We start from the raw sequence: 14,152 nt of genomic DNA on the forward strand, positions 1-14,152 counted from the left end.
TGGCTCAAAGTGGTAGCGCACTACTGAGTTCAAGCATTCACAACTGACAAAAATAAATAAATAAAATAAAATAAAATAAAGCAGAGCTAGGCATCAGTGGCTCGCTATATAAAGTCCTAGCCCCTCAGGAGGCTGAAAATTAAGTATCAAAGTTCAAAGCCAACCTAGGCAGGAAAGTCCATGTGACTCTTACTTTCAATTAAGCAACAAAAAAGGGGGAAGTGAAGGCATGGCTCAAGTGGTAAAGCACCATCCTTGGACAAAAAAGTCAAGTGAGAGTGTGAGACCCTGAGTTCAAGCCCTAGTATACACATACACACACACACACACACACACACACACACACACACACGCAGAGCTGGGGACATAGCTCAGTGGTAAAGCACTTTCCTAGCACGGGATCCCAGCATTGCAAATAGATGGATGACCATTGTGGAGCAGGGCATTGGTTGGCTGTTGCTGGGACTGAATGGAGAGGCCTGTGGAGTAGACCAGCAGGATGACGCCCATTGACAGAGGCCGGGGTATTCTATGTGGTTGAGAGCTGTGCATTCATCACATGAATGGATTCATAAAATGGGATTTGCTTGGGGCTGGGGATAAGCTACTGGAGGGAGCGTTTCCCTTGCAGGCTCCGGCCCTGGGGTTGATGTACAGCATGGGAAGAGGAGCTCGACCTTCTGCCTGGGTCTGGGGGAGGCGACGTGGAACTTCATTTGCTGTGTGCAGTGACACGGTGCCCTTGTTGACCTCTGACCTTCTCTGCAGTGCAGGGCCGTCTCTCATCTGGTCTTCACGTCCTCTTCTCCGCTCCTTTCAGGTGGTCTGGACACAGTGACCCTGGTCGGCATCATTGTTGGGGTCTTATTAGCCATTGGCTTTATTGGAGGCATCATCGTAGTGGTTATGAGGAAAGTTTCTGGAAGGTTCTCGTAAGTAAACTCCCTGAAAATGATTCCTGTAAGTAAATCACAGGCAGTCCTGCATGGTGGCTAGCCTTTCCCCTATTAGAAATCTCTATTTGAAGGCGAGGCTTGAAACCCACAAGAACTGCACCCAAGGATCCCCCAGAATAGATGTGCGCTTAGATGTCTAAAACCAGAAAGCCAGAGCCTGGGAGGGGTCTCAAGGTGACCTCTGTAGTTGAGATCTGACCCAATCCAGTCTCTTGTCTTCATTTTCTAACTAACTGAATACAAAAGAAAACCCAAACCAAGTTTTAACTTGCGACTCATCTCGCCCACATGACCTGCCCAGCTTCCCACTATTGGAGGGAAGTTTCTGGAAGACAGCTTGTCACCAGGCTGTGCTCCCATTCTGACAAGAGCAGAGGTAATGATGGGAGGGGCTTTATAATCTAGATACTTCCATGTCTGCCCCTCATAAAAAAAAACCACAAAAAAACAAAAAACCCTACCCTTGGGTCCTTCTAGCTTCCTAGCATTGACTTTTTTTTTCTTTTTGGTCAGTCACGGGGCCTGAACTCTGGGCCTGGGTGCTGTCCCTCAGCTCTTCAGCTCAAGGCTAGCGCTCTACCACTTGAGCCACAGCGCCCCTTCCGGCTTTTTTTTTCTGTTTATGTGGTCCTGAGAAATCGAACCCAGGGCCTCATGCATGCAAGGCAAGCGCTCTACCACTGAGCCACCTTCCCAGTCCTGTTAGCATTGACTACTGATGATAGGAAGACCTTCTTTCTCTTTATTAACTTCCTTTAAGAATTCAGTGTTCAGTCTAGTTTGGTGGCTCACTTTTTTAATCTCAGCTACTTAAGAAATGGATATCTGATGTTTTCTCTCAGATGTGGAAGTTTAGCTCTAAATTAGAAATATGTAAATATATAATCATAGATGGTTATATTCATCTCTGTACACAAACATATAAACTGAAATATGGTATACGTAGGGGATTTTGAACAAGTTTTAACAAAATGAAAACCAGGAAGCTGGGATTTGTATTGTGTGGGGGTGAGATCAAGGGAGGGGGGTAGACAGATGGAGAGAGGAAGGGTGGGTGAGTGCAACTGTAATATTCAATGTACACTTGTGAAAATGGAACTAGGAAAATTGAGGGGATGTGTGGGAGAGATAGAGAATGACGAAAGAGGTGACACTGATCAAGATGCATTGTACACACAAGCTGACATGTTAAATTGAAACCCTTTTGTGCAACTAAACATAATAATATTATATATATTATATAATATTATATAATATATATATATATATATATAATAAATAAGCAATTTGTTTTGCTGGTCCTGGGGCTTGAATTCAGGACCTGGGCACTGTCCCTGAGCTGCTTTTGTTGTTGTTGTTTTTTGTTCTGGGGCCTGAACTATTGGTCTAGGAGCTGTCCTTCAGCTCTTCAGCTCAAGGTTAGCGCTCTACCACTTGAGCCACAGCGCCACTTCCGGCTTTTTCTGCTTATGTGGTACTGAGGAATCAAACCCAGGGCCTCAAGCATGTAAGGCAAGCACTCTACCACTGAGCTACCTTCCCAGCCCCTGCCCCTGAGTTTCTTTTGCTCAAGGTTAGCACTCTACCACTTGTGCCATAGAACTTCAATCTGTTTTTTAGTGGTTTATTGGAGTTGAGATGTAAAGTCTCACAAACTTTCCTGCCCGGGTTGGCTTCAAACCATGATCCTCAGATCTCAGCCTCCTGAGTAGCTAGGGGTTATTGGTGTGAGCCAAAAGTACCTGGCTTTAAATTAGTATTTTTTTAAAAAATAAATAATTTCACTGGGTGCTGGTGGCTCATGCCTGTAATCCTAGCTACTCAGGAGGCTGAGATCTGAGGATCATGCTTCAAAGCCACCCCAGGAAGGAAAGTCCATGAGACTCTTATCTCCAATAAACCACTAGAAAACCAGAATGGCACTGTAGCTCAAGTGGTAGAGCACTAGCCTTGAGCTGAAGAGCTGAGGGACAGCACCCAGGCCCAGAGTTCAGGCCCCACGACTGGACCCAAAAAAAAGAAAGGAAAGAAAGAAAGAAAGAAAGAAAGAAAGAAAGAAAGAAAGAAAGAAAGAAAGAAAGAAAGAAAAGTCCAGGAGACTCTTATCTCCAATAAACCACTAGAAAACCTGTGGCTCAAGCGGTAGAGCCCTCACCTCAAGCTGAAGAGTGCAGGGACAGTGCCCAACACCAGAGTTCAAGCTGCACAACCGGCGGAAAGAAAGAAAGGAAGGAAGGAAGGAAGGAAGGAAGGAAGGAAGGAAGGAAGGAAGGATTTTGAAAAGTGGACATCTAGAACATTGTAGTTCAAGGCCAGGCTGGGTGGAGACCCTATATAAAAATTAAACTAAAGCAAAGAGGGCTGGAGGCATGGCTTAGGGAGTAAAAGGTCCCCAAATTAAACTCCAGTACTGCCAAAAAAAAAAAAAAAAAAAAAAAAAGCAAAAGAAGCAGAGCATTCAAATTCATGACCCAAGGAAAAAAACTTTGTTTCATCTTTAGGGGAGATGGATTGTGCTAGAAGTGGAGGGGGAAGGGCAGGTGACAGAAGATGGCTGGGGACCGGGACAGGGATCATGACACAGCTGCGAGGTACTGGGTTTGGAGATGTTTGCACATCTGACCTGGCTGATGAGGAGACACGGGCCAGTCAGAGCAGGGGGGCGCCAGGTTCCAGAGCTGGAAGTCAGAGAGGAGAGGACCCTAGGAGCACTGATTTGTGTGGTTCACTGTGCAGCAAAGCTATTCACCGTCTCCCTTCTTGGTTCCACAGGCCCTGAAGGACGAGCCCATCTGAACAGTTTCTGACTCCTTCCGCTCCCCACCCCCCAGCTTGCGAGAGAAGATGACCCTGGGCTGCTGGCCAGCCTCCCTCCCAGCCTTTGCCAAAAGAAGCCAGAGGGGAGAGAACTCACCAGACTCGGCTCCTCGAAACAGTTGATTTTTGGGGGAAAAAAAATATATATATATATATTTATATTTAATGTAAACAAATTTTGTAGTAGCTGACTTAAACAACCAGATGCATAGAAAATGGAGCAAAACTATGTCAGGAGGCTGAGATCTGAGGCCCACAGGTCAAAGCCAGACCAGGCAGAATAGTCCAGTCCATGAGTTTCATATTCCTAACAGACCAGCAAAATGCTAGTAGTGGAGGTGAGGCTCAAGCCTTAGAGGCCCAGACTTCAAGCCCCTGTACTGACACCAAAACAAATAACAACAACAGCAAAGAAAACCAACAGCAACCAAAAATAAATCAATAAAAACCCAACTACGTCAACTGATTTAGAACTAAGAAAATATGGTTCTGCTGATGGTAGAGAGACCAGAGTCTCACTTCCCTTTGGCTATTCTGTGTTATGGTTGACATGTGCAGGAATCTGAAGCTGTTTATGTTCATGGAGTCCTGGGGCGCCGGTGTGACGTCAGAAGACAGCTCAGGCACCGTTTCCAGTTGCTGTTGAGATCTACACATTCCAGCCCCGTGGGGTCCGTTTGGGGAAAACCGATAGGATGTAGATAATCAAGGAGAAAACGTGCACTTGGACAATTATGTGATGAGCAACTTCTTTGAGGGGGGTCCAGATGGATCCCTTCAGAATCATCCATCTGGTTTCCCAGCCACAAGCCGGTACTTGGGTGAAGGTACTTTGTTCCTCACAAGATCACCTAGCAGTCATGAGGCCAGTGATGACCAAGGCTGGTGTCACCTGCTCGCTCTAGACGACCAGAAGCACTCTCTCTTATGGCAATGATTGGCTGCTTTGTCCTGCGAAGCTCTCAGTCCCAGACACGAAAGCCAATGGGTGTTCCCATGATGCCAGAGACTTGACTGTTCTAGAACCAAGCACCACACAGCAAGAGGCCCTAAAATTCGCCTGACATGGTGGGGGTGAGGGGGGACTTGTGTTTTGTTTTATTTTGTTTTGTTTTTCTTTTTTGTTTTTTTGACGGTCGTGCATCTTGAACTCTGGGCCCAGGCGCTGTCCCTCAGCTCTTCAGCTCAAAGCAAGCATTCTGCCCCTTGAGCCACAGTGCCATTTCTGGTTTTCTGGTGGTTTATTGGAAAGAAGAGTCTCATGGACTTTCTTGCCGGGGCTGGCTTTGAACCATGATCCTCAGATCTCAGTAGCTAGGATTACAGGAGTGAGCCACCAGCTCCTGGCTTTTGTTTTGTGTTTTTAATGCTTGCTCTCTCTGGAGGACAGACGGGGAGAGTTTTAAAATAATCTTATACAATACTAATACCTTTAAAGCAATCTGATTTACAGAAGACCTGCTTTTCAAAATAAAAGCTATTCCCAGTCCTTACCCTATAAGGCCCCGTTGAAAAGATCAAAGTAAAATGTCTGCCTCTGTCCCTTCCCGCTCGGGCCACTCTTCCTCTGTGGAGTTTGGTATGGTTTGGGTTTGTTCTTCCCATGTCAAACTTTTGCACCGCCCAGACGCCGTGTCACGACCGCGATTGCATACCCCGATATCCTCTGAACTAGACCAAGGGCCTCACACAGGAAAAAATAACCCACTTGGCAGAAGCCCGGCCCTCCTCCCGCCTGGCGTGGCTGTGCCTGGATGTTATTCTAAACAACGCATCCATATCCGTGGGTCCTCACAGCCAGGGCGGGGGCTAGACGGGGGTCCGTTGACGTCATCCAGATTCCTGAGCCAGAGTTAGGAAGAGTATTGATCTGTTTCTTCTGTCCCAGCCTTTCTTTCCTCTTCCACCTCCTACACTGGACCTGGAGCCTGCTGGCACAGGCTGTGGATTCGCAGTCTCACCTGAGCAGTGCAGACACATTTTCCAATAAAACATGATCATGTACAAAGCCTGAGTCAGACCTCTGATTGGAATCTGTGTGTGTGTGTGAGAGAGAGACAGACAGACAGAGTGAGAGAGAGAGAGACAGACAGACAGACAGAGAGAGCATGCATATGTGTATGCTGGGTGTTGTCCTTTAGCTTTTTTTTGCCCAAGGCTGATGTTCTATTCCTTGAAAGCTCCACTTCTAAAAGAAAATTTTGAATGAAAAACTTTCTAAAAATATAGATTATATCTAGTTTCTTAGCTAACTAGGAGACTGAGAGCTGAGGATCAAGGTTCAAATCTAGCTGTGGCAGGAAAGCCTATGAGATTCTTCTTTCCAATTAACCAAAAAGACCGTAAGTGGAAGTGTGGATTGAGTAGTAGAGTGCCAGCCTTGACTGGAAAAAGCCAAGAGAGAGTGTAAGGCCCTGAATTCAAGCCCTAGTACCAGCACACAAAATAATAATACTAATAGTTAAAATAAAGGCTTGTTTTTTTTGCCTCTATTTGTTTTTCTTTTAACCAGAGAGAACCATGTGGAAATGAAGGCTAATCCTATTTCATGCACCTCTTCTAAGAACCAGCTCTAACAAAGAGAAAATGGATGAGGAACGTAACCCACTGACTCTATGATTGTTCCCACTTTTTATTATTGTATGTTCATTGTTCAGTGTAGGAAAGGGTCCTGCAGTGATGTTTCCATACATTGTAATGCACTATTATACCTCCTTCTCTGACCCTCGCCCTTCTTATGTCTCCTGAATGTGTATATGTATGTATGTGCTACGCAAGGTGAGCACTTTACCACTTGAGCAACAATTCCACTTCTAGCTTTTTTCTGGCTAATTGAAGAGTCTCACAGACTTTCCTGCCCAGGCTGGCTTTGAACCATGATCCTCAGATCTCAGCCTCCTGATTAGCTAGGATTACAAGCGTGAGCCACTAACACTGTGTTTTGTAAGTGGATTTTATGCTCTTTTCACACTTGTACGCATGAATATTCTCTCTTCTAGTCCTCTCTTCTCCCCTCACACTGTCCACTGTCCCGCCCCGCCCCCGCCGACCCCGCACCCTGTAATCGCTCTCTTACATTCATGCCCAGTTTTTCTACACATGAGAACACATAGGCGATTCATCTTCCTGTGGCTCCATCTTTCCTTCGCTCTCATTTATTTGGTAGTCAGGGTGTGTTCGGGTGCTTGTGAGAAATGCTCCGATGGGGGCTGATGGAGAGCTGGAGATGAAAAGTTTGGGGAGTGTTTTGCCCGTGGAGAGGGGTGTAGCAGGGCGTTACCACGCAGCGGGACTCAGCTCTGGAGCCTGTCCCTGTGCAGGGCTTGGATGCTGAGCAACTGCCGCCCGTGCTGACCTCACTCACGCTTGCAGTCGCTTAGAAGACGCGGCGTTGTAATTCCACGCGGTGCCCATGGGGGACTGGGGTTGCTGGACAACTGCACAGAACCCACCCGAAATCTTGGGGTGGCATGGGGGCCCCCACTGGGATGAAGACGGTGTGATTTGTGGTCCGTGGCCCAGGTGACAATGGAGAGGCTGGCACAGGCCAAGGGCTACCAAAGGTTCCGTCATCTTAGTGGCTGAGCTCTAGTTCCGTGCCCCAGGGCTCCAGCCAGAGAATACACCATCCTGACCACATGCCTCCTCCCTCCCTTCCTCCCTCCTCTCTTCTTTTCTTCCTTCTTTCCTTCCTTCGTCTCTCTCTTCCTTCCCTCCCCTCCTTTCCTCCTTCCCTCTCTCTCTCTCTCTCATCTCCCTTTCACTTTCCTCTTTATTCTTTTTGTGGATTGTGGGGCTTGAACTCAAGGCCTGGGCGCTGTCCCTGAGCCTCTCTGTCTCAAGGCTAGCTCTCTACCACTTCAGCCACAGCACCACTTCCAGCTTTTGAGTGGTTAATTGGAGATAAGCATCTCACAGGGACTTCCCTTCGGTGACTGGCTTCAAACCATGATCCTCAGATCTCAGCCCCCTGCGTCGCTGGGATTACAGGCGTGAGCCACCAGAACCTGGCTTCTCTTTATTTTTGAATTCTGAATTCCTTTTGGGGGTTTGAGGGGCAAGTATTCTACCACGTAAGTCACACCTCCAGCCTTTTTTTCTTCATAAGCTTGAGGCCATAGAAGGTCTAGATTTTAATTCAAATAGTTATTTTTATAAATAGCTTCACACACACACACACACACACACACACACACACACACACACACACATACACACACACACACATGTCCTTTGTTCCTATCTATTTTCCTTCAGGGGAACACCTGACCTGACTCTTTTTTTCTATAAGAAAACATTTGTATGACACAGGTTTATTATTTCCCTTCAAAATGATAGAGATGTGTCATCTACACATCCACAAAGATACATTTGGAGCTAGTTCATTATTTCTAATAAAAGTCATCATTTATTTTTAAGTGTCACCATTTATACTTAAGGTTACCATTTATTATAAGTTCTAGATGATTTATCTAACGAAGGATAGAGGAGGTTTTCTTTTCCTTGTTTTTGTTGTGGTTTTGTCTGTTTGTGTTTAAGATCGAGTCCCGCTGTGTAGCCCAGGCCTGTCTCACACTTGAAAAGATCTAGTCTCAGCTTCCCAAATGCTGGGATTACAAGCATGTGCTTCTGTACTGGTTAACAAGTCATGCTTAGCTTGAGATTTTCTTAATGTGTCGAGGAAACACTTCAAGATGTGAAATTGGCTTATGGGAGTGACCAGATGTGTGGGGTGATGTCAAAACCAGGAAGAGCACATAATAGACAACGTCTCCAAAGTGAGAAAGAAATCCTAGGCATAAAAACTTCAGCATTTAGCCAGGCGCTGGTGGCTCATGCTTGTAATCCTAGCTACTCAGGAGGCTGAGATCTGAGGATCGTGGTCCAAAGCCAGCCCAAGTAGGAAAGTTTGTGAGACTCTCATCTCCAAAAAACCACTCGAAAACCGGAAATGGCACGTGGCTCAAGCAATAAAGCGCTCGCCTTGAGCTAAAGAGCCCAGGGACAGCGCCCAGGCGCAGAGTTCAAGCCCCACGACCGATCAAAAATTAAAAAAACCTTCAGCATTTCTTCTCTTTGAACAAAGGAATAAACTTGTTAATGGAGTCTTTCTTCACACTTTCACCTCACTGTCAGAAAGCAGCACAAGCCAAACTACCAAGAGGGGGCTGAACAGTGGCCCCCAAAAATATGTCCAGGTCTTTCTGTGATGTAACTTGAGTTTCTCAAGATGAGATCAGTGAGCTAGGAACATCCTATATCCAAGGGCAGTGTCCTCACACAAAGACAAGAAGTTGAGAAGACCGACAAGAAGAAACACAGAGATGACAGAGGCAGGTAGAGGGAAGAGGGGTGGAGCCACAAGCCAAGGCCAGCTGGGAAGCCCAGAGCTGGAAGAGGCTCAGAGACTCCCCTCACTCCTTTGGAGGGAGCCAGCCCCTGTCCGGGCCTGGATTCCAAGCCTTGTGGCCTTTAGAGCTGTAAAAGAACACATTTCCCTCATGTGATGCTACCCAACTGGTTGTCATTTGTCACCGCGAATTCACCCTTTGAACCATTCCAGGATGGCTGCCCGCTGCCACCCAGCCCAGGCCAGATGGAAAGCAGCTCCGACCTCTAACCTTGAGCCGTTCCCTGCATCCTTCCAAACAATGGATTGGCAGCCATCACACTTCCTGTGTGACAGACAGATGTTCCCAGGGCCTTTCCCCACTGTCATTCCAATGTGTCACCAAGTCGGAGGAATCTGTGGTGAAAGAAAGATGGCCTAGAAAAATAGCCAGGGTCAACGTTGACCGGAATCGAATGGGAGGCCAGACTGGGCCATTCTACCACCTGCCAGGGTGACTAACCCCCCAAACCCCTCCTTGTTCAGCAACAAGGAAAATCAAACCCCACGTCCACTCAGTGAGCCCTCTTCAGATAAGAGAAATCCTCTAGCGACAAGGGGCCACGATGTTAATAAAGCCTGCTGATTAAAACAAACAAACAAACAAACAATCCTTGGGGCCTTTGGCTAAAGGGGAAACTTCTGGATGTTGAACTTCAGGGCCACACATTCTTGCTGGGCTTTTTTGTTTTGCTCACAGCTGGTGCTCTACCACATGAGCCACGCCTCCTCGCATTCCGCATTTTATGCTGGTTAATTGGAGATAGAGTGTCACAGACTTTCCTGCCCTGGGCTGGCTTTGACCTGTGATTCTCCAATCAGCTTCCTGAGTAGGAAGATTACAGGTGTGAGCCATGGCTGGAGACACTTTTGGGGGTCTCTGAGCATTCTCCAAGAGCGATGGCAGCCTCCCACGGCCATCAGACAGCCAAGCGCACAGGGTCCTGACTGCCGGAATGACCAGCTCAGGCCAGCATGCCCCTCTCCTTTTGCTTCCTAGTTTGTTTTGTGGGCAGGGTCTCCTGCTAATTTTGCCTGAGCTTACTTTGAACCACAATCCTCCTGTTTCCTTGTTGCAAGCAGCTGGGATTACAGGCATGCACCACTATGCCCAGCCCTCCAATCTTCCATCTCAGGATGGTGGGGCATAAGACAGCCCACCATTTGCTGCTGAGAAACACGGTTGCTCACCCGTATCACAGAGCCTGGGGGTCACACTCCACTCCGTGCTAGGCCCCACCAGGGAAACCCTTCTAAGTTACTTCTGAAATGTCAGCCAGGCACAGGCGTCTCAAACCTGTAATCCCAGCTATTCAGGAAGCTGAGCTCTGACAATGATGGTTCAAAGCCGGCCCAGGCGGGAAAGCTGTGAGACTTAACTCTAATTAACCTCAAAAAGCCAGCAGTGGAGCTGTGGTTCAAGTGGTGGAGTGCTAGCCTTAAGTGACAGTGCCCAGGCCCAGAGTTTAAGCCCCAAGGCCAGCACACACACACACACACACACACACACACACACACACACACACACACACACACACACACACACACACACACACACACCAAACATGACATGTCATAGCTAACGCTTCAGATAAATTAATTCAATGCATTGCAAATAGTATAGTCTAATAGTTTTTTTTAAAGAAGGATTTCTAATGACAATAGTGGAATAAAGTGAAACTTGACTTGTGAAGATTTCTCAGACATCTTCTCAGGCATCAAATTCAAACAGAAATGGAATTATCTGCACGTGTTCTGCTGTGTTTGCGTCCATCCTGGAGCTTGAACTCAGGACTTGTATTGTCCTTGAGCTTTTCCACTCAAGACAAGCACTCTACCACTTGAGCCATGCTCTACTTCTGGCTTTTTTTTTTTTTTTTGGGGTCCGGTCGTGGGGCCTGAACTCTGGGCCTGGGCGCTGTCCCTCAGCTCTTCAGCTCAAGGCTAGCACTGTACCACTTGAGCCACAGCGCCACTTCCGGCTTTTTTCTTTTTGCTTATGTGGTGCTGAGGAATCGAACCCAGGGCCTCAGGCATGCAAGGCAAGTGCTCTACCGCTGAGCCACCTTCCCAGCCCCCTGGCTTTTTTTTTTAAGCTGGTTAAATGTAGGTAAGAATCTCCTGGACCCAGGTGCTGGTGGCTCACGCCTGTCATCCTAGCTACTCAGGAGGCTGAGATCTGAGGAACATGGTTCAAAGCCAGCTCGGGCAGGAAAGTCCATGAGACTCTTATCTCCAATAAACCACTCAGAAAACCAGAAGTGGTGCTGTGGCTCAAGTGGCAGAGTGCTCGCCTTGAGCTGAAGAGCTGAGGGACAGCACCCCACGACCAACCCCCAAAAAGAATCTCCTGGACTTCTCTGCCGGGGCTGGCTTCAAACTGTGATCCTCAGGTCTCAGCCTCCTGAGTAGCTGGGATTACAGGCAAAAGCCACCAGCACTCGCTTCACTTGTTTTTTGGGTTTTTGTTGTTGTTGTTCAAGCTGGTGTTCTACCACTTGAGCCACACCTCCAGTTCTAAGACATCTCTTTTAAAATTAAGTTTAATGCTGACAAACCTCTGTAGTTAGAGAAGAAGGGCTGGGTGCCAGTACGTCGCATCTGTAATCCTAGCTACTCAGGAGGCTGAGATATGAGATCACAGTTCGAAGCCAGCCCAGGTAGGAAAGCCCATGAGACTCTTACCTCCAATGAACCACTCAGAAAACTGGAAGTGGTGTTATGGCTCAAGTGGTAGAGCATTCGCCTTGTGCTGAAGAGCTGAGGGACAGCACCCAGGCCCAGAGTTCAAGCCCCATGACTGACAAAAAAAGAAAAAGCTCAGAGAAAACACCTAAACCTTGAGTTCAAGCCCCAAGACTAACACACTCCAGGCAATGAATATGACAATGCTGTAAATGAAAGCATGTAGCCAGTCAGGTGAAGGCTCTGCCTGGCTGGCTTGCACAGTTGCTAGGGAGGAGTGCATCAGCACAGATTTAAGGGAAGCATTTTTATTTGGACAGTCTCCTCCAGGTCACAGCAGGCCTTCGCCACGTGGAATTCGAGCGCCAGCTGGTGGCAAGAATGAACAAAGACAGCTTTTGCCAGAAAAAATAAATAACTTCAAAAGAGAATCCTACATCTCACTTTCCCAGTTGATTTTTAGGCGCCTTCAGTGACACATTAATTTTGACCCTCTGGATTAATCAGGCCTCGTGATTTAAAATGCCGACGGCTGCATGCAATGAGCCCACTGGTGATGCGGGGATCCAGGCCTTGGGAGTCAGGGCTGGGGGGAGGGAGGGGAGGGCACAGAAAGGGACCAAAGCTGTGCTCCATACGGCCCCCTCTCCCGCCTGGGCTGCTATCCAGGAGCTCTGTGCACAGAGCCACTTCTGGGCATCTCCCTGGGCCTGCGATCTCCCTGCCTCAGCCTCCAGAATGCTGGGATGATGGGCCTGCGCCTCCGTGCCCGGCTCACACTGGGAAACGCTAAGGAGCCCACGCAGTTCCACGGAGCACACATTCCCCAGGAGCACCAGGCAGGATCAAAGCAGCAGCAGGGGCTGTCATTCATGACTCCGAGCAAAGAATTAGGAAATCCACTATGTTACGCCCTTTAAGACCGGGATGTCAGGAATATGAATTTTCTTGTTGCAGTTAAAAGTTAAAATTCAAGGGCTGGGATATAGCTCAGTGGCAAAGCACTTGCCTATCAAGTGCAACGTCCTGGGTTCGACCCCCAGTACCAAAAAAAAAAAGAAAAGAAAAGAAAAGACAAAAGTTAAAATTCAAAGGATCATTATCAAAGACTAAAACCTTTACTTGAAGACTATTTTATTGCATAGCTTTCTTAGGGAGATATATATCTATATATCTATATCTATATCTATATCTATCTATCTATCTATCTATCTATCTATCTATATATATATATATATATATATATATATATATATTTCGAAAAGGGATACAGAAAAAGACAGTGTAACTTGTTGTTATTTAGAACCCAGCTGCTAGGAAGCAGAAGCAGGAAGATCAAGAGTCTGAGGCTGGTTAGTAAGACCTTATCTCAAAAAAAAAAAAAATCCACAAAACAAAAGGGCTGGGTTTCTGACACCCAGTTATTAAGCTTGTTAGTCTATTGGAAGCCCTTGGTTTAATCCCTAGTATAGAGGAAGGAGAAAAAAGGGGTGGAGGAGGGGAATGAGAATGAAGACAAGAATGAGGAATAAGATAAAGAAGGGGAAGAGGAGAAGGTGAAAGAAAAGAAAGGGAGGGGAAGAAGAAGAGAAAGAAAGGAGGAGGAAGAAGAGGAAGAGGAAGAGGAAGAAGAAGAAGAAGAAGAAGAAGAAGAAGAAGAAGAAGAAGAAGAAGAAGAAGAAGAAGAAGAAGAAGAAGAAGAAGAGGAGGAGGAGGAGGAGGAGGAGGAGGAGGAGGAGGAGGAGGAGGAGGAGGAGGAGGAGGAGGAGGAGGAAGGAGGAAGAAGAGAAGGTGGAGGAGGAAGAGGAGAAGGCGGAGGAGGAGGACGAGAAGGACAAAGAGGAGAGGAAGAGGAGGGGAGGAGAGGAAGAGGAGGGGAGGAGAAGGAAGAAGAGGAGAAGAATAGTAGGAGTAGGTAGAAAAGGACAAGGAGGAGGAGAAGGAGAAAGGGAAGGAGGAGGAGAATGTGGAGAAGGAAGAGGGAGGAAGAGGGAGAGGAGAAGGAGGAGGAAGAAGAAGAAGAGGAGAAGGAGAAAGAGGAGGAGGAAGAGAGGAAGAAGGAGGATGAGAAGGAGGAGGAGGAGAAGGAGGAGGAGGAAAAGAAGGAGCAGAAGGAGGAGGAGGAAGGATGTGGAGGAGAAGGAGGAGGGAGGAAGAGGAGGAAGAGAAGGAGGAGAAAACCACATATACATACATAGACATACGTACTTACTATTCTTGATCTAGCAGTACTGGAGATGAACCCAAGCCCTGACACATCTCACATGCTGGCGAGTGTGCTGCCTGAGCTAGGCCCCCAGACTCT

At 47.3% G+C, this 14,152-nt stretch overlaps 1 protein-coding gene across 1 annotated transcript in view; it reads left to right on the top strand.

Moving 5' to 3' along the window:
- The window catches only part of LOC138838195 (podoplanin-like), a 28,795-nt gene extending 23,025 nt beyond the window's left edge, over nt 1-5,770 (top strand). Inside the window, exons 5-6 of the mRNA XM_070037414.1 lie at nt 821-932; nt 3,729-5,770. Of these exons, the coding sequence (XP_069893515.1) occupies nt 821-932; nt 3,729-3,735 (119 nt within the window). The 3' untranslated portion in view covers nt 3,736-5,770. The remainder of the gene's footprint in view (nt 1-820; nt 933-3,728) is intronic.
- The last annotated feature ends 8,382 nt before the right edge of the window (nt 5,771-14,152 follow it).

This window comes from Dipodomys merriami, unplaced genomic scaffold, assembly GCF_024711535.1.
Source record: "Dipodomys merriami isolate MVZ:Mamm:240054 unplaced genomic scaffold, mDipMer1.0.p SCAF_28, whole genome shotgun sequence".
Lineage (NCBI taxonomy): Eukaryota > Metazoa > Chordata > Mammalia > Rodentia > Heteromyidae > Dipodomys > Dipodomys merriami.